The sequence below is a fragment of the Myxine glutinosa genome, chromosome 13 (assembly GCF_964187855.1).
Source record: "Myxine glutinosa chromosome 13, kmMyxGlut1.1, whole genome shotgun sequence".
NCBI lineage: Eukaryota > Metazoa > Chordata > Myxini > Myxiniformes > Myxinidae > Myxine > Myxine glutinosa.
Window position 1 is genome coordinate 28845561 of NC_136273.1, and position 19847 is coordinate 28865407.

The window sequence follows — 19847 nt, forward strand, 5'->3', positions numbered from 1 at the left end:
TTCCTCTTCTCGTCAATCCTCTTTCCAACTTCATCAACCCACCACCATGTATCCGAGTGCCTCGGTGGTCCTTTTGTCCATCCACAGACCTCACCAACGGCTCCCAACAGACTATTTTTCATTGACATCCAACCACGTTCAAGCTCAACCACATCATCCTCTACCCTACTCAGCCTCTCTTTTAATGCCTCCCTTACTGTCACCTCACCTCTAATTTGTAGGTATATTAGTATACCAACAAAAATAAACTTATTAAAAAAAAATAATCAAACGTCGTGTTTAGAACTCAAATCAAATGTACACCATGTCGAACTGTTTCATTGCAAATGTAAAATCGACATTTTGTCTGCTCCCAGTGGTTTACACATTTCACTGATTCGCCATTTGATTTTCACATTTATAGAAGACTTTTTAAAGGTAAATCTTTGTGGTTGCCATTTTGGTGTTCTTCATCTGTGCTGTCCACCAAGAGCGTCCATAGACACCCGGAGAACAAATTAACGCTTTTTAGCACTCAGAACTGCTGCTAAGCTCAATTCCGCAGCTTAAATTTTTTTAATCTGACTCAGGTTAAGAGTCTCCGGCCATCATAACCTATCATTCTCTTTGCTAACTCACCTTCTCTCTCTGTCTCTGTCCCTTTCTCGTACTCCTTCCACACACCTCTCGCTCCCACCCTTCTCCTTGCTCCCCTCCTCTCTTCCCCTTTCCCTCTCTCTCTCCTCCCCTTTCCCCCTCTCCCCTTTCCCTCTCTCTCTCCTCCAGTTTCCCCCTCTCCCCTTTCCCTCTCTCTCTCCTCCCCTTCCCTTCCCCTCCCCTGGACTTCCTCTCCTCCCCCTCCCTTTCCTGTCCCTTCCCCCTACCTCCTCTCTCCCCTCCCCCCCCCCCCCTCTCTCTTCATATTCCCATCAGGAAGCAACTCACTGTTACCTGGCAGCGCCGGGTACTTTTGTTAGTCCAGAATATAAAGGAAATGGAAAGATTATACAAAAGTCCTTTTAAATATTACGTTACGAGGTATAATTATGTTCCATAAATTAGTATATTATCAGCTGGACTATAGGATAAATGTGATGTGTCCGTTCTTGTTCCATCGTCAATGTGTTCATTTCTCCATCACGGTGTCTGAATTTGTATAAAACTAGGGCATGCCCGTACTATATATATATCTAAAATTATATCCCCCCCCTCTATTTACATGAAATGGTTTGGTCCAAAGCGAACGGCTTGCGAGTACGGTGACAATCCCCCCCCTCTATTTACATGAAATGGTTTGGTCCAATGCGAACGGCTTGCGGAGTTTGGTAAATAAATCGCCATAGCTCGGTAACTACTTCTCCGATTAATATGAAACCTTGAAAAGGCACATCCTCGGGTCCCCAGCAATATACCTGGCAAGTTTAAAGTATATCGGACCCGTGGTTGTCGAGAAACAGCGGTCACAGACACACAGACACACAGACATACACACAGAGATTACTGGAATTATAGATAGACGAGGGCATGCCCGTACTATATATATATCTAAAATTATATCCCCCCCCCCCCTCTATTTACATGAAATGGTTTGGTCCAAAGCGAACGGCTTGCGAGTACGGTGACAATCCCCCCCCTCTATTTACATGAAATGGTTTGGTCCAAAGCGAACGGCTTGCGAGTACGGTGACAATCCCCCCCCTCTATTTACATGAAATGGTTTGGTCCAAAGCGAACGGCTTGCGGAGTTTGGTAAAGAAATCGCCATAGCGTGCACAAACGCGCAGGAAAGCGAAAGAATCGCAAATTAGTTTTAATTAGTTTTAAAACATAGTTTAACGCCAACATAGTTTGCCAACGTGAAATAAATGAATACGCTCTCAAATGTGCCGTCCGAGGCAGAGTCTGTTCGGCACGTTCGGCACACGTGATAGCTCGCTGCTCTCTGATTGGTTGAATCGTTTTTTGGACATAGCTCGGTAACTACTTGTCCGATTAATATGAAACCTTGAAAAGGCACATCCTCGGGTCCCCAGCAATATACCTGGCAAGTTTAAAGTATATCGGACCCGTGGTTGTCGAGAAACAGCGGTCACAGACAAACAAACAAACACACACACAGACACACAGACACACACACACACACACACAGAGATTGCTGGAATTATAGATAGATGATTTTCTTTTTTTGGTGTCTCGAGAGGAAGACACTTTTACGGTTCTCTTTTTAATTGACCCTATTATACCACTTTTACAACAGCTTTACTTTGACCTATAATGACACTTTGATGAACCCAGCACTCTAGCATTCCCAAGATCATTGTGCATAACTTATGAATAGTTCTTTGCAAATTAAATTTGGTGTACAAGGGTGCTGGGTTGGTCAGGGTCATCACAAGCATGTTTGAGGGAGGTGAGGTATGAGGTGCTCACAGATGTCATGCACAAAATGTTTTTTCCCATCTGATAAATTATACATCATTAGATTAAAAAAACTAGATGGTATTCATAGAATACTTATCCTGTGCAGTCAACTTGGTGTGAGCCAACTCTTCTTTTTTGAAGTTTTTTTTTTTCTTTTTCATTCAATTTTCCCCATGGAGCGGTTTTCGGGATATGGAGGTTCAACGTTTTTTGCTTTTTCCAAGATGATGCCTTACCACGTGACCTATGACGTCATAATTATTTAAAAAATTATACAAGAGGGGCCGCTCCTATGGTGAAAATTTTGTGTCCATTGGACTAACAGTTGCAGAGAAAAAATAATTTTCATACCGATCAGATCAAGCATTGTTGTACTTGCCAAATTATGATATCATAATGAAGGCACCGATGACATCATCATTAACATATCTTATTCCCCATGGATAACTTGACAATGAGACATGTTTCAATTTTTTCCATTGAGCTGTTTTCGGAGACAGAGAGGTGTAAATTTTTCCAAGATGGCGTCTGTACCAAATGACCTATGACCATAATTCTGAAAAAAAATAAAAAATAAACAGGCGCAGGTGCTCCTGAGGTAAAATTTCATATCAATGGGACCAACGTTTGCCGAGAAAATGAATTTTTAAAATGCAGACGCACGCCACACATATGTACGCAACCGATTGCCTAATTCTGCTTTTCGCTTCGCGAGCGCATGGTAATAATAATAATACCTAATAATAATAACAATAATAATAATAAATGGTTTATACAAAGCATGTGGAATTTCACGTGAATCACATCATAAGAGAATATTAAACAGAAAAAAATGATCATTAAAAAAGAAAACAATCATACTAAAATACGCAATTTGGTGTCTGTCTGTCTGACCATGATACATTCGGTTATTATTTAACCAATCTCAACCAAAGTTGACAGGAGCACTAATGGTCATACGATGGATGTTGTTTCGCGACTTAATTTGCCCCCCACCACAAGGGAGTTTTCTGCAGTGGGTGAAATCCATGTTAACTGTTAAGGTGTATATCTGTGTTAAGATAGATAAATGTGACATTTTTCCAAGGCCGCTTCTAATAACAAAGGAAACTAAGAGTAGAACTGAACGGCACTCGGTAGAGTTCATACCTCTGCCAGACTGAACAGTTTACGTTATGTATCCCACTGATAGGCCAGATCTGGATCAAAATCTAATCATCTTGTTATTGTTGCCTAACCAACTCATCCACCTAGTTTTGTCATATGTCATCAACAACTTTTTGAAATATCATGCTGTATATCGGTTTTAGCCCAATCACTCAATAGTGAAGAATCACTTAAAAATTCTCGGATCAAGATACGATCCAGATCTTCAATAAAATCTAAATATTTCGTCCTCGTCACATATTTAACCGGCATAACCGCTACACCAAACTTCGTCTGAATCTGTCCACAACTTTTTGAGATATCCTGTTCACAAACAGACAGGGGTGAAAAATAACCTCCATCCACGTTCGGTGGCGGAGATAATATAACAACACTCATGACAACAGCATAATATTAGTTATTACAAAAAATATTAATACAAGTCAGGAGACGACGATGGTTCACGAGCGAGAGGTATTCAATGACAAAGGACGGACTATAACCAAAACAGGTCCGGACAGGCCAGGCCCGGAAATGTCAAAACGAAGGTTACTGACCTTGAAATGAGATATAAAATAATGTATAATCAGTTATGAGGTTAGTTAGCTACACAATACCGAAAATTCGGTGAAAAATGAAATGGAAAAAAAAAATGAAAAATGAAAAATCTAACTCCGTAGGGCTAGACACATGACATTGGCCGAACCAAATATCGAAACCCCTGTAAGATTCCACCAAATCCCTTGGAGAAGATGTAGCTTGAACTCGATTACCCCCTAAAAAGACATCTTTTTCGGGCGTGGCTCCGCCAACAATGGGCGAAATACGCCCACTCTAGGCAGGACACAACTAGATCATGATATGAACCTCCCACCCAAGTTTCATCAAGATCGGATGATATCATCGGGTAGTTATGCTGTGGACAGACAGACACACAGACACACACACAGACAGACGCACACACATGACGAATATAGTGGTCACTTGATAACTCGTGAACCAATTAATAACATTGCACCTCCCCAAAGGGTTTTTCTTCCTTTGACAAACATCGTGTTGACATGTATAAATAAACATTCGCTGCTGCTGTTTAACACTAAACTGAATGGGAGGAAACCGCCGTTCTTGAGGCATTATATGCTAACAGATCCGAGCTACTGTAATCTATATACCCCAGATAGGTTAATAACATGACTCTTCCTGCCACTCCCGAAGGGAGTGTGTGTAATCGTATTTTAAAACCTGGTTCCTTGGAGAGCGTGGGCAAGTCATCGCCCCTATGATTTTCAGATGTATGTACTTATATAAATAGAGAATTGCCTTGTTTAATATAGTAGGATATGCACCATTAGCTCACACATATCCCCGAAAACAACAATTTTGTCAATGTAAGAGCAACAAAATCCTATTTTGACATTTTCCATTTATATTGCAACGAAGTACAGTTAGGGATAATTAACATATTTATATTGGAACTAAATAATGAATTATCCCTGAACAATACAAGGATATCAAAAATCAATCAACAATGTATAAAGATGCATAAAACAACAAACGATAAAATAGTTAGAGAAGAATAATGGGAAACAACAAAGATTTTTTAAAAAAACAAGTGTTACGCCTCGGTCCCCCGTCGGGGAAGTGATGTGAGTTGACAAAGTGGAAGACGCAGAAAACATGCTATATGATATTTCGCTCACAAGGTTCAGACATACATGGTGGCGGCCATCTTGGATTTTGACGTGGCGACCCAATTTTCAATAGCGTTCTTCCTTATGCCTAGATACATCCACACACCAGATTAGAAGTTGGTACTTCGCTTATTGTTCAAGATATTTCGCTCACAAGGTTCAGACATATATATGGTGGCGGCCATCTTGGATTTTGACGTGGCGACCCAATTTTCAATAGGGTCCTTCCTTGTGCCGAGATACACCCACACACCAAATTAGAAGTTGGTACTTCGCTTATTTTTCAAGATATTCAGCTCAAGGTTCAGACATACATGGCATCAAACATACATGGCGGCGGCCATCTTGGATTTTGACGTGGGTTGCACCCACACACCAAATTCGAATGCGGTCCTTCGCTTACGCACGCACGCACGCACACACGCACGCACGCACACACGCACGGACGGACGGACGGACGGACGCACACACACACGCACGCACACACGCACGCACGGACGGGAAAACCATAGTCCCCCTTTCGCTCCGCTGTGCGACGGGGGACAAAAACTAGAGAGCATCTCAAAATACAAAGCCCGTCCGCGCCCACTGTGAAATTAAGCGAATCTTGACCAAAACTACAGTTTAAAAAATGTAACTTTTATGTTCTATCAATTAGTGTTCTCCATATTCTATTAATAGACAGTTGTTGAAGATTTCATGACAAAAGCTCAAATAGTAAAAACGTTATGGCCTGGATAGGCATATGCACAGAAGTGATTGCAAAGTTAAGTACGTTGAGGATCGGATGGATCGGATGAAGAATCGGATGAAGTTAAGTACGTTGAGGATCGGATGAATCGGATGATCGGATGAAGAATCGGATGAAGTTAAGTGCGTTGAGGATCGGATGAATCGGATGATCGGATGAAGAATCGGATGAAGTTAAGTGCGTTGAGGCCATCTGGAATTTATGTTTACGTAGACGACATGTTGGTGAATTCGAGAAAGGAGAGAAAGGAAAAAGGATGGAGGAGAAAATAAAGGAGCTCAAAAGAGTTGGTGAAGGTGGAGGTGATAACAGCAATAAGGTATGGAATTGTGTTTGTGTTTATTCCTCAACACAAAAAGGGCCATTTTGTATTTGCTCGGCCTCGAAAGAACTTCCTGTGTTTAGGGCATGTGCAGCAGCTCACACATATCCCCTCTTACAACTTTGTCAGAATTGATATATTTATTGAAACATCACTATAAAGCATTTGTCCGAGCTTTGAATTAACACAAGTCTTGATGTTGAAATGATTTTGAAAAACAATATTCAATATGAATTCCAATGAAAAAAAGATTTTGTTTTCTAATAAAGCTCCAGATATTTGGAACATTTGAGGAGGGAGGAGGCATGAGGTGGAGGGCACAAATTCCTAAATATATTATAGTGTCAATTTTTATGATGACAGTCGTCCTGCCGGATGTTGACTCGACAAGGCCTCGAGTTCATCACTTGAGTAATCACAAAGAGACAAAAAATCCAAAACCTTCATCCTTCAAGGCAATTTAACCCATATAATTACTCCAACCTTTAACCATTATAGAAGAGTCAAGATTCTGGCATCGAGACATGAATGGGAACCTGCACAGACATGAAAATCCAGACAGGCAAACATAAGCATTGCAGGGCCTTCAGCAAACAATGCTCTCTATACAATAATTGATGAAATCAACAAGACGATCAAGGTATGCTACCTGCCATAGCGTACCTGGATCAAAGCCCAATTGCATTCCATTAACTGTTCCACCAGTCCACCGACGCAGATGGAACAGCAGCATTAATTATTCATTCATTCCACACAATAGTCATGAAAACATTACAAACAGGCATAAATTATATGGTTATATGTAGTATGTGTGCAGACACAGGACCTATTACATATCAAACCAAACCCAGGACCTATTACATATCAAACCAAACCCAGGACCTATGATATATCAAACCAAACCCAGGACTTATGATATATCAAATCAAGCCCAGGACTTATGATATATCAAACCAAACCCAGGACTTATGATATATCAAATCAAACCCAGGACTTATGACATATCAAATCAAACCCAGGACCTATGATATATCAAATCAAACCCAGGACTTATGACATATCAAACCAAACCCAGGACCTATGATATATCAAACCAAACCCAGGACTTATGATATATCAAATCAAGCCCAGGACTTATGATATATCAAACCAAACCCAGGACTTATGATATATCAAATCAAACCCAGGACCTATGATATATCAAATCAAACCCAGGACCTATGATATATCAAATCAAACCCAGGACTTATGACATATCAAACCAAACCCAGGACTTGTGATATATCAAATCAAACCCAGGACTTGTGATATATCAAATCAAGCCCAGGACTTATGATATATCAAATCAAGCCCAGGACCTATTACATATCAAACCAAACCCAGGACCTATGATATATCAAACCAAACCCAGGACTTGTGATATATCAAACCAAACCCAGGACTTGTGATATATCAAATCAAGCCCAGGACTTATGATATATCAAATCAAGCCCAGGACCTATTACATATCAAATCAAACCCAGGACTTATTACATATCAAACCAAACCCAGGACTTATTACATATCAAACCAAACCCAGGACATATGATATATCAAACCAAACCCAGGACTTGTGATATATCAAATCAAGCCCAGGACTTATGATATATCAAACCAAACCCAGGACCTATTACATATCAAACCAAACCCAGGACTTATTACATATCAAACCAAACCCAGGACCTATTACATATCAAACCAAACCCAGGACTTATTACATATCAAACCAAACCCAGGACTTATGATATATCAAACCAAACCCAGGACCTACTACATATCAAACCAAACCCAGGACCTATTACATATCAAACCAAACCCAGGACTTATGATATATCAAATCAAACCCAGGACTTATGATATATCAGATCAAACCCAGGACTTATGAAATATCAAACGAAACCCAGGACTTATGAAATATCAAACCAAACCCAGGACTTATGATATATCAAATCAAACCCAGGACTTATGATATATCAAACCAAACCCAGGACTTATGATATATCAAACCAAACCCAGGACTTATGATATATCAAACCAAACCCAGGACTTGTGATATACCAAACCAAACCCAGGACCTATGATATATCAAATCAAACCCAGGACTTATGAAATATCAAATCAAACCCAGGACCTATTACATATCAAACCAAACCCAGGACTTATGAAATATCAAATCAAACCCAGGACCTATTACATATCAAACCAAACCCAGGACTTATGAAATATCAAATCAAACCCAGGACCTATTACATATCAAACCAAACCCAGGACTTATTACATATCAAACCAAACCCAGGACCTATTACATATCAAACCAAACCCAGGACTTATTACATATCAAACCAAACCCAGGACTTATGATATATCAAACCAAACCCAGGACCTATTACATATCAAACCAAACCCAGGACTTATTACACATCAAATCAAGCCCAGGACTTATGATATATCAAACCAAACCCAGGACCTATTACATATCAAACCAAACCCAGGACTTATGATATATCAAATCAAACCCAGGACTTATGATATATCAGATCAAACCCAGGACTTATGAAATATCAAACCAAACCCAGGACTTATGAAATATCAAACCAAACCCAGGACTTATGATATATCAAATCAAACCCAGGACTTATGATATATCAAACCAAACCCAGGACTTATGATATATCAAACCAAACCCAGGACTTATGATATATCAAACCAAACCCAGGACTTGTGATATACCAAACCAAACCCAGGACCTATGATATATCAAATCAAACCCAGGACTTATGAAATATCAAATCAAACCCAGGACTTATGAAATATCAAACCAAACCCAGGACTTATGAAATATCAAATCAAACCCAGGACTTATGAAATATCAAACCAAACCCAGGACTTATGAAATATCAAACCAAACCCAGGACATATGAAATATCAAACCAAACCCAGGACTTGTGAAATATCAAATCAAACCCAGGACTTATGAAATATCAAACCAAACCCAGGACTTATGAAATATCAAATCAAACCCAGGACTTATGAAATATCAAATCAAACCCAGGACTTATGAAATATCAAATCAAACCCAGGACTTATGAAATATCAAATCAAACCCAGGACTTATGAAATATCAAATCAAACCCAGGACTTATGAAATATCAAATCAAACCCAGGACTTATGAAATATCAAATCAAACCCAGGACTTATGAAATATCAAACCAAACCCAGGACTTATGAAATATCAAACCAAACCCAGGACTTATGATATATCAAACCAAACCCAGGACTTATGAAATATCAAACCAAACCCAGGACTTATGATATATCAAATCAAACCCAGGACTTATGAAATATCAAATCAACCCCAGGACTTATGATACATCAGATCAAACCCAGGACTTATGAAATATCAAATCAAACCCAGGACTTATGAAATATCAAACCAAACCCAGGACTTATGATATATCAAACCAAACCCAGGACTTATGAAATATCAAACCAAACCCAGGACTTATGATATATCAAATCAAACCCAGGACTTATGAAATATCAAATCAACCCCAGGACTTATGATACATCAGATCAAACCCAGGACTTATGAAATATCAAATCAAACCCAGGACTTATGAAATATCAAACCAAACCCAGGACTTATGAAATATCAAACCAAACCCAGGACTTATGATATATCAAATCAAACCCAGGACTTATGAAATATCAAACCAAACCCAGGACTTATGATATATCAAATCAAACCCAGGACTTATGAAATATCAAACCAAACCCAGGACTTATGATATATCAAATCAAACCCAGGACTTATGAAATATCAAACCAAACCCAGGACTTATGAAATATCAAACCAAACCCAGGACTTGTGATATATCAAACCAAACCCAGGACTTATGAACTATCAAACCAAACCCAGTACTTATGATATATCAAACCAAACCCAGGACTTATGAAATATCAAACCAAACCCAGGACTTATGATATATCAAATCAAACCCAGGACTTATGATATATCAAATCAAACCCAGGACTTATGATATATCAAATCAAACCCAGGACTTATGATATATAAAACCAAACCCAGGACTTATGAAATATCAAACCAAACCCAGGACCTATGATATATCAAACCAAACCCAGGACTTATGATATATCAAATCAAACCCAGGACTTATGATATATCGAACCAAACCCAGGACTTATGACATATCAAATCAAACGCAGGACCTATGATATATCAAACCAAACCCAGGACTTGTGATATATCAAATCAAACCCAGGACTTGTGATATATCAAATCAAACCCAGGACTTATGATATATCAAACCAAACCCAGGACTTATGATATATCAAACCAAACCCAGGACCTATGATATATCAAATCAAACCCAGGACTTGTGATATATCAAACCAAACCCAGGACTTATGATATATCAAATCAAACCCAGGACTTATGATATATCAAATCAAACCCAGGACTTATGAAATATCAAATCAAACCCAGGACTTATGATATATCAAACCAAACCCAGGACCTATGATATATCAAACCAAACCCAGGACTTGTGATATACCAAACCAAACCCAGGACTTATGATATATCAAACCAAACCCAGGACTTATGATATATCAAACCAAACCCAGGACTTATGATATATCAAACCAAACCCAGGACTTATGATATATCAAACCAAACCCAGGACTTGTGATATACCAAACCAAACCCAGGACTTATGATATATCAAACCAAACCCAGGACTTATGATATATCAAACCAAACCCAGGACTTATGAAATATCAAACCAAACCCAGGACTTATGATATATCAAACCAAACCCAGGACCTATGATATATCAAATCAAACCCAGGACTTATGATATATCAAACCAAACCCAGGACTTATGATATATCAAACCAAACCCAGGACCTATGATATATCAAACCAAACCCAGGACCTATGATATATCAAACCAAACCCAGGACTTATGATATATCAAATCAAACCCAGGACTTATGATATATCAAATCAAACCCAGGACTTATGATATATCAAATCAAACCCAAAACTTATGAAATATCAAACCAAACCCAGGACCTATGATATATCAAACCAAACCCAGGACCTATGATATATCAAATCAAACCCAGGACTTATGATATATCAAACCAAACCCAGGACTTATGATATATCAAACCAAACCCAGGACCTATGATATATCAAACCAAACCCAGGACCTATGATATATCAAATCAAACCCAGGACTTGTGATATATCAAACCAAACCCAGGACTTGTGATATATCAAATCAAACCCAGGACTTATGATATATCAAATCAAACCCAGGACTTATGATATATCAAACCAAACCCAGGACCTATGATATATCAAATCAAACCCAGGACTTGTGATATATCAAACCAAACCCAGGACTTGTGATATATCAAATCAAACCCAGGACTTATGATATATCAAACCAAACCCAGGACTTGTGATATATCAAACCAAACCCAGGACTTATGAAATATCAAACCAAACCCAGGACCTATGATATATCAAATCAAACCCAGGACTTGTGATATATCAAACCAAAGCCAGGACTTATGATATATCAAATCAAACCCAGGACTTATGAAATATCAAACCAAACCCAGGACTTATGAAATATCAAACCAAACCCAGGACTTATGATATATCAAACCAAACCCAGGACTTATGATATATCAAATCAAACCCAGGACTTATGATATATCAAATCAAACCCAGGACTTATGATATATCAAACCAAACCCAGGACTTATGATATATCAAACCAAACCCAGGACTTATGATATATCAAATCAAACCCAGGACCTATGATATATCAAATCAAACCCAGGACTTGTGATATATCAAACCAAACCCAGGACTTATGATATATCAAATCAAACCCAGGACTTATGATATATCAAATCAAACCCAGGACTTATGATATATCAAACCAAACCCAGGACTTATGATATATCAAATCAAACCCAGGACTTATGATATATCAAACCAAACCCAGGACCTATGATATATCAAATCAAACCCAGGACTTATGATATATCAAACCAAACCCAGGACTTATGATATATCAAACCAAACCCAGGACTTATGATATATCAAACCAAACCCAGGACTTATGATATATCAAATCAAACCCAGGACTTATGAAATATCAAACCAAACCCAGGACTTATGATATATCAAATCAAACCCAGGACTTTTGATATATCAAACCAAACCCAGGACTTATGATATATCAAACCAAACCCAGGACTTATGAAATATCAAATCAAACCCAGGACTTATGATATATCAAACCAAACCCAGGACTTATGATATATCAAACCAAACCCAGGACTTATGATATATCAAACCAAACCCAGGACTTATGATATATCAAATCAAACCCAGGACTTATGAAATATCAAACCAAACCCAGGACTTATGATATATCAAACCAAACCCAGGACCTATGATATATCAAATCAAACCCAGGACTTGTGATATATCAAACCAAACCCAGGACTTGTGATATACCAAACCAAACCCAGGACTTATGATATATCAAATCAAACCCAGGACTTATGATATATCAAACCAAACCCAGGACTTGTGATATACCAAACCAAACCCAGGACTTGTGATATATCAAATCAAACCCAGGATCCATGATATATCAAACCAAACCCAGGACATATGATATATCAAATCAAACCCAGGACTTATGATATATCAAATCAAACCCAGGACTTATGATATATCAAATCAAACCCAGGACTTATGATATATCAAATCAAACCCAGGACCTATGATATATCAAACCAAACCCAGAACATATGACATATCAAATCAAACCCAGGACTTATGATATATCAAATCAAACCCAGGACTTACGATATATCAAACCAAACCCAGGACCTATACAACACAACAACAACATGCATTTTAAGGCCATTTTCCCTGCTAGAGCGGGGGTTAGCCTTGCGGTCCCCATGACAATCTTCTCCATTTTGCCCTATTTTCTGCATCTCTCCTTGTTAACCCCCTTGCCTGCATTTCTTCTTCCACCGTCTTTAGCCAAGTCTTTCTCGGTCTTCCCCGTCCTGTACTTCCTTCTACATTCATTTCCATCACTCTTCTCAAACAGTCACTTTCATCCTTCCTCAACACATGACCAAACCATCTCAACCTGTTCCTCTTCACAGTATCAATCACAGGCTCTATTCCCATCATCTTTCGCAATTCATCATTTGTCTTCCTCTCTCTCAGCGACACTCCGCACATCCACCGAACCATTCGCATTTCCACCCTTTCCAGCCTTCGTTGCTGCTCTACATTCATGACCCATGTCTCGCTCCCATAAATCATAACACTTCTCACACATGCAAAATACACCTTTCCCTTCAGCTTCAACGACACTCCCCTCCTCATCAGCACGCCACTCAGTTCCCGAAACTTCTTCCATGCACATCTCACTCGAGCAACCGTTGTCGAGTCTGATCCACCTTCTCCATTCAGCATGTCTCCGAGATAGCAAAATGTTTTCACACCTTCCAGCTTCACGCCGTCTCCAAGATCCAACTCAACATTTCCTCCATCTGCAGCTCCCTCTGTGCACACCTTACATTTGAATGTAGCTGCCACACTGGTTAATGACCCTCTCAGACCACTACATTTTTGATGAACCCACTCAGCGCACATTGTACATTGAATGGAGTTCACTCCGACACCCTTCCTGCACACAGCACATGGCCACTTCCCAGTTCTTTCCACCTCACCACATGCTTTACCACTTCCCATCACCTTCGTCTTTCCTATATTCACCTTTAGACCTTTTGTCTCCATACTTTCCTTCCACTTGTTCATCTTTTCCTTCAGTCCATCCATACTTTCCGCAATCAACACCAGATCATCTGCATACAACAACTCCCACGGTTAGCCCTCCTTTACGGTCTGAGCCAGCACCTCCATCACAGCGACAAATAGTAGTGGACTTCGTACCGACCCCTGATGCACTCCCACCTTCACCTCAAACTGACCACTGTTCCCGTCCTTCGTCCTTACAGCTGTGCGCGCTCTTTTGTACATTGCCATCACAATTCTGATCAACCATTCCTCCACTTCTAACTTCCTCAATGCCCATGTCAATACTTTGCGTGGAACCCTATCGAATGCTTTCTCCAGATCAACAAACCCAAGAAACAACTTCTTCCTCTTCTTCATGTACTTCTCCTGCAACTGCCTCACAATAAAGAGCGCGTCTGTCGGTCCTCTTCCTGGCATAAATCCAAACTGCATTTCGTCGATCTTCACCTTCTTCCTTATCCTCCTCTCCAACACCCTTTCCAATACCTTCATTCCATGCTCCAATAACTTTATCACTCGGTACGAGCCACACTCCAGAGGGTCACCTTTCCCCTTGTTTCGAGGGACAAGGGTACTCAGTTCCCAAGCCACTGGAATGCGGCCTTCTTTCACCACCAGATTACAGATCTTTGTCATTCTCTTCACACCCCAACTTCCTGCTGCCTTCAACATATCTCCCACAACTCCCGTCGCCCTTCCCGCTTTTCTACTCTTCATTGCTTTTATCGCTTCCTCAACTTCCTTCTCAGTTATTTTCTCTGCCGGTCCTAAAACTGGGTTACTCTCGAAATTGCCATCCCATTCATTCTCTGTATTCAACAGCATTTCGATATATCTTTTCCATCTTCCTTTAATTCCATCTGGGTCCACAACGATTTGTGCCACTTCATCCTTCAAGCAACTCACCCCCATCACATCACACCTCTCTTTCGCTATCTGATTTGCAAACCTGAATACCGCTCTCTGACCCTCTTCCGAATCCAAGCGTTCTCCGAACATTTTCCTACATGTCTCCTGCGCCTTTGCTACCTCTTTCTTTGTAGCCTTCCTGACTGCCTTATAACTTTCATGCTCTGCTTTTTCTGCTCCCGTACCCTTCGCCTTCTGCCACTCCTTGAACTTCTTCCTCTTCTCGTCAATCCTCTTTCCAACTTCATCATCCAACCACCATGTTTCCGAGTGCCTCGGTGGTCCTTTTGTCCATCCACATACCTCACCAACGGCTCCCAACAGACTATCTTTCATTAACATCCAACCACTTTCAAGCTCAACCACATCATCCTCGACCCGACTCAGCCTCTCTTTTAATGCCTCCCTTACTGTCACCTCTTTCAACCTCCACACCTTCATTCTCGGTTGCTACTTTACCCGCCGAGCTCTCCTCGCACCTTTCACCCTTATGTCGCAGACAACCAAGTGGTGCTGTGAAACAGCCTCCTCCCCCGGGATCACCTTTGTGTTCCGGAGGTGCCCCCTATCTAGCCTACGCACCATCAGGTAGTCAACAGTTGTCGTCGACCCACCTGACATGTATGTAACAAGCTTATTATCCCCTTTCTGGAACTGAGTATTACAAATCAACAAATCAGCTCCACCAGCAAACTCCAAAATCCTTTCACCTTCTCCATTTCTCACACCATATCCGTAACCCCCATGAACTCCCTCAAAACCGTCCATACTCCTTCCCACATGTCCATTTAGGTCTCCTCCTACCACAACAACTTCCTCATCTTTCACGTTTTCAATCAGCTTCTCTATCGCACACCAGAACTTGTCCTTCTCTTCATCGCTCCGACCAACCTGCGGAGCATATGATGTTCACCAAGAGCTTTCCAATCATCATTTTCACCATCATCAACCTATCACTCACTCTGGTCACACTCACCACACTGTCTACAAACTCCTCAGAAAACAGGACACCAACGCCATTCACACCCTCCGGGCACCCTTGCCACACAAACTTGTATTTCTGTCCCTGCCTACCCTTCACCATTCTCACACCACTTCCCTTCCATCTCGTCTCTTGCACACAACATATGTCCACTCTTCTTCTGACCAATACTTCCACCACTTCTCCTGATCTCCCTGTCATTGTCCCTACATTTCATGTCCCAAACCTCAGAAACCGATCTCCACTTCGGGCTGTACCCTGCCCATATGTAGTTCTAATTGTCATGGTTCTCTTTTTGAGGCAGTGTTTTTATGGCCGGATGCCCTTCCTGACGCCAACCCTCTTAGTCGCCTCTTACGACACGCAGGGATGCGGTGTACCTATTCTAACCAGGATACACACCGTATTGGAAGTAAACCCAGGACCTATGATATATCCAATCAAACCCAGGACTTATGATATATCAAATCAAGCCCAGGGCCTATGATATATCAAACCAAACCCAGGACCTATGATATATCAAATCAAACCCAGGACCTATGATATATCAAACCAAACCCAGGACCTATGATATATCAAATCAAGCCCAGGACCTATGATATATCAAACCAAACCCAGGACCTATGATATATCAAACCAAACCCAGGACCTATGATATATCAAACCAAACCCAGGACCTATGATATATCAAACCAAACCCATGACTTATGATATATCAAACCAAACCCAGGACCTATGATATATCAAACCAAACCCAGGACGTATGATATATCAAATCAAACCCAGGACGTATGATATATCAAATCAAACCCAGGACATATGACATATCAAACCAAACCCAGGACATACAGTCAGGTGAAAAAGTAAATACACCCCATGTAAAGTTTTGACTTTTTCAACATATTTCAACATACAGCTATTTGATCTTCATTTCAACAATATTGATAGATAAAGGTGATATAATGTAACAAATATCATGAAACATTTACATTTTGTAGTCCATTGTATAATTTAAATAAACATAAATGCGAATTTCGCATGTGGAAAAAGTAAGTACACCCCGACATTTATCACTACTTCAAATAACTAAAATTAGAATCAGGTGCACCAGCTCAGGTGCAAATGATTAGAACGTCGTTCGAGAGGATCTTGGAGGAACCTGTCTTATTTAAACCTCAGACATTTCGTTTAGTTTGCTCTTTGTTGTTGAAGTGTGTGGCGTCACCATGCCTGGATCAAAAGAGCTCTCTGAGGCCTTCAGAAAGAAGGTTGTAGATGCCTACGAGTCTGGGAAGGGATTTAAAAAGATCTCCAAACAATTTGAAATCAATCATCGACTGTCCGGAAGATCATCTACAAGTGGAGAAGATTCCAAACAACTGCCAACTTGTTCAGGCCAGGCCGCCCCAGCAAGGTCAGCCCGAGAGCAGACCGCAAGATGTTGAAAGAAGTCTCTAAGAACCCCAGAATGTCATCACGGGACCGACAGGTAGCTCTTGCCACTGTTGATGTCAACGTGCACGAGTCTACCATTAGAAAGAGGCTGCACAAATTTGATCTACATGGGAGGTGTGCCAGGAGGAAACCTTTGCTGTCCAGAAAGAACATCAGGGCAAGACTAAAGTTTGCCAATGAACACCTACGCAAAGACCAGCACTTCTGGAACAATGTGCTCTGGACAGATGAATCAAAGGTAGAGCTATTTGGCCACAGTACCAGAAGACATGTTTGGCGAAAATCAAAGACAGCATTTGACCACAAGAACCTGATACCAACTGTAAAGCATGGTGGTGGAAATATTATGGTTTGGGGCAGCTCACCATCATAGAATCCACGATGAATTCTTCATCGTACCAGAGGGTGCTTGAGGATAATGTGAGGCCATCTGTCAGAAAGTTGAAGCTCAACCGAAGGTGGACCTTGCAACATGACAACGACCCTAAACATACCAGGAAATCCACCAAGGAATGGCTGAAAAGAAAGAAATGGAGGGTTCTGGAATGGCCAAGTCAAAGCCCGGATCTAAATCCCATCGAGATGTTGTGGGGGGATTTGAAACGAGCTGTGCATGCAAGAAACCCTCAAACATCGCACAGCTGAAAGAATTCTGCATGGAGGAGTGGGCAAAAATTTCTCCCAGTCGATGTCAGAGACTCGTACACAGTTATAAGAAACGCCTACTCGAGGTTGTTTCTGCCAAAGGGGGCAATACCACCTATTAGAGCCAAGGGTGTACTTACTTTTTCCACATGCGAAATTTGCATTTATGTTTATTTAAATTATACAATGGACGACATAATGTAAATGTTTCATGATGTTTGTTGTATTATATCACCTTTTTCTATCAATATTGTTGAGATGAAGATCAAATAGCTGTATGTTGAAATATGTTGAAAAAGTCAAAACTTTACATGGGGTGTACTTACTTTTTCACGTGACTGTATTATATATCAAACCAAACCCAGGACCTTTGATATATCAAATCAAACCCAGGACCTATGATATATCAAACCAACCCAGGACCTATGATATATCAAACCAAACCCAGGACCTATGATATATCAAATCAAACCCAGGACATATGATATATCAAATCAAACCCAGGACATATGATATATCAAACCAAACCCAGGACCTATTACATATCAAATCAAACCCAGGACATATGATATGTCAAACCAAAGCCAGGACCTATGATATATCAAAACAAACCCAGGACCTATGATATATCAAACCAAACCCAGGACATATGATATATCAAACCAAACCCAGGACATATGATATATCAAATCAAACCCAGGAGCTATGATATATCAAATCAAACCCAGGAGCTATGATATATCAAATCAAACCCAGGAGCTATGATATATCAAACCAAACCCAGGACCTATGATATATCAAACCAAACCCAGGACCTATGATATATCAAACCAAACCCAGGACATATGATATATCAAATCAAACCCAGGAGCTATGATATATCAAATCAAACCCAGGAGCTATGATATATCAAACCAAACCCAGGACCTATGATATATCAAACCAAACCCAGGACATATGATATATCAAACCAAACCCAGGACATATGATATATCAAACCAAACCCAGGACATATGATATATCAAATCAAACCCAGGAGCTATGATATATCAAACCAAACCCAGGACATATGACATACAGGCTGGGCATGTTACCCTGCTTAATAGACATCCAAACCAACGACAACAAAAACTTGCCCGTATTTTCTCATCTTCAAGTCTGTTTTATAATGAGCAAAAAGAGGAACAATTGCAAAACATGAACATTTTGATGAGAATTTTTCAAAAAGATACATGTTTGAGCGAAAATATTTTGTATTCTCTTGGTTTCCTGTCCTTGTATCATGCAACGTGCAGTATATACTTTATCTTTTTATGAAAACATACATTTGAAGCATTTTTATTTATTATTTATTATATTTATTATTTGATTTATTTATTATTTATTCTATTTATATTGTTTTTTATTTTTTATTATTTGATTTTTATTTTATTTATTTTTATTTTATGCATTTTATGTACTAGCAACGGTACCCGCCCTATGGGTGGGGCTTCAATTGGGAAGCCGAAATGAAAAGGCAAAATATCAAAAATTGAAGGCAGAAATTTTTTTTTTTAAACGACTCATATAAACATCCGTCAAATCATATCACACGTAAATCATCAAAATCAAA

The 19847-nt window shown here is 39.9% G+C and overlaps 1 protein-coding gene across 2 annotated transcripts in view; it reads left to right on the top strand.

The window, feature by feature from the left end:
• Window positions 1–19847, top strand: part of LOC137438753 (uncharacterized) — a 94620-nt gene that overhangs the window by 47863 nt on the left and 26910 nt on the right. Inside the window, exon 2 of one of the 2 annotated variants that reach the window (XM_068134077.2) lies at window positions 6202–6307. The exons of the other annotated variant lie outside the window; for it this stretch is intronic. Coding sequence (XP_067990178.1) covers window positions 6245–6307 — 63 coding nt within the window. The 5' untranslated portion in view covers window positions 6202–6244. The remainder of the gene's footprint in view (window positions 1–6201; window positions 6308–19847) is intronic. 2 annotated transcript variants of the gene reach the window in all.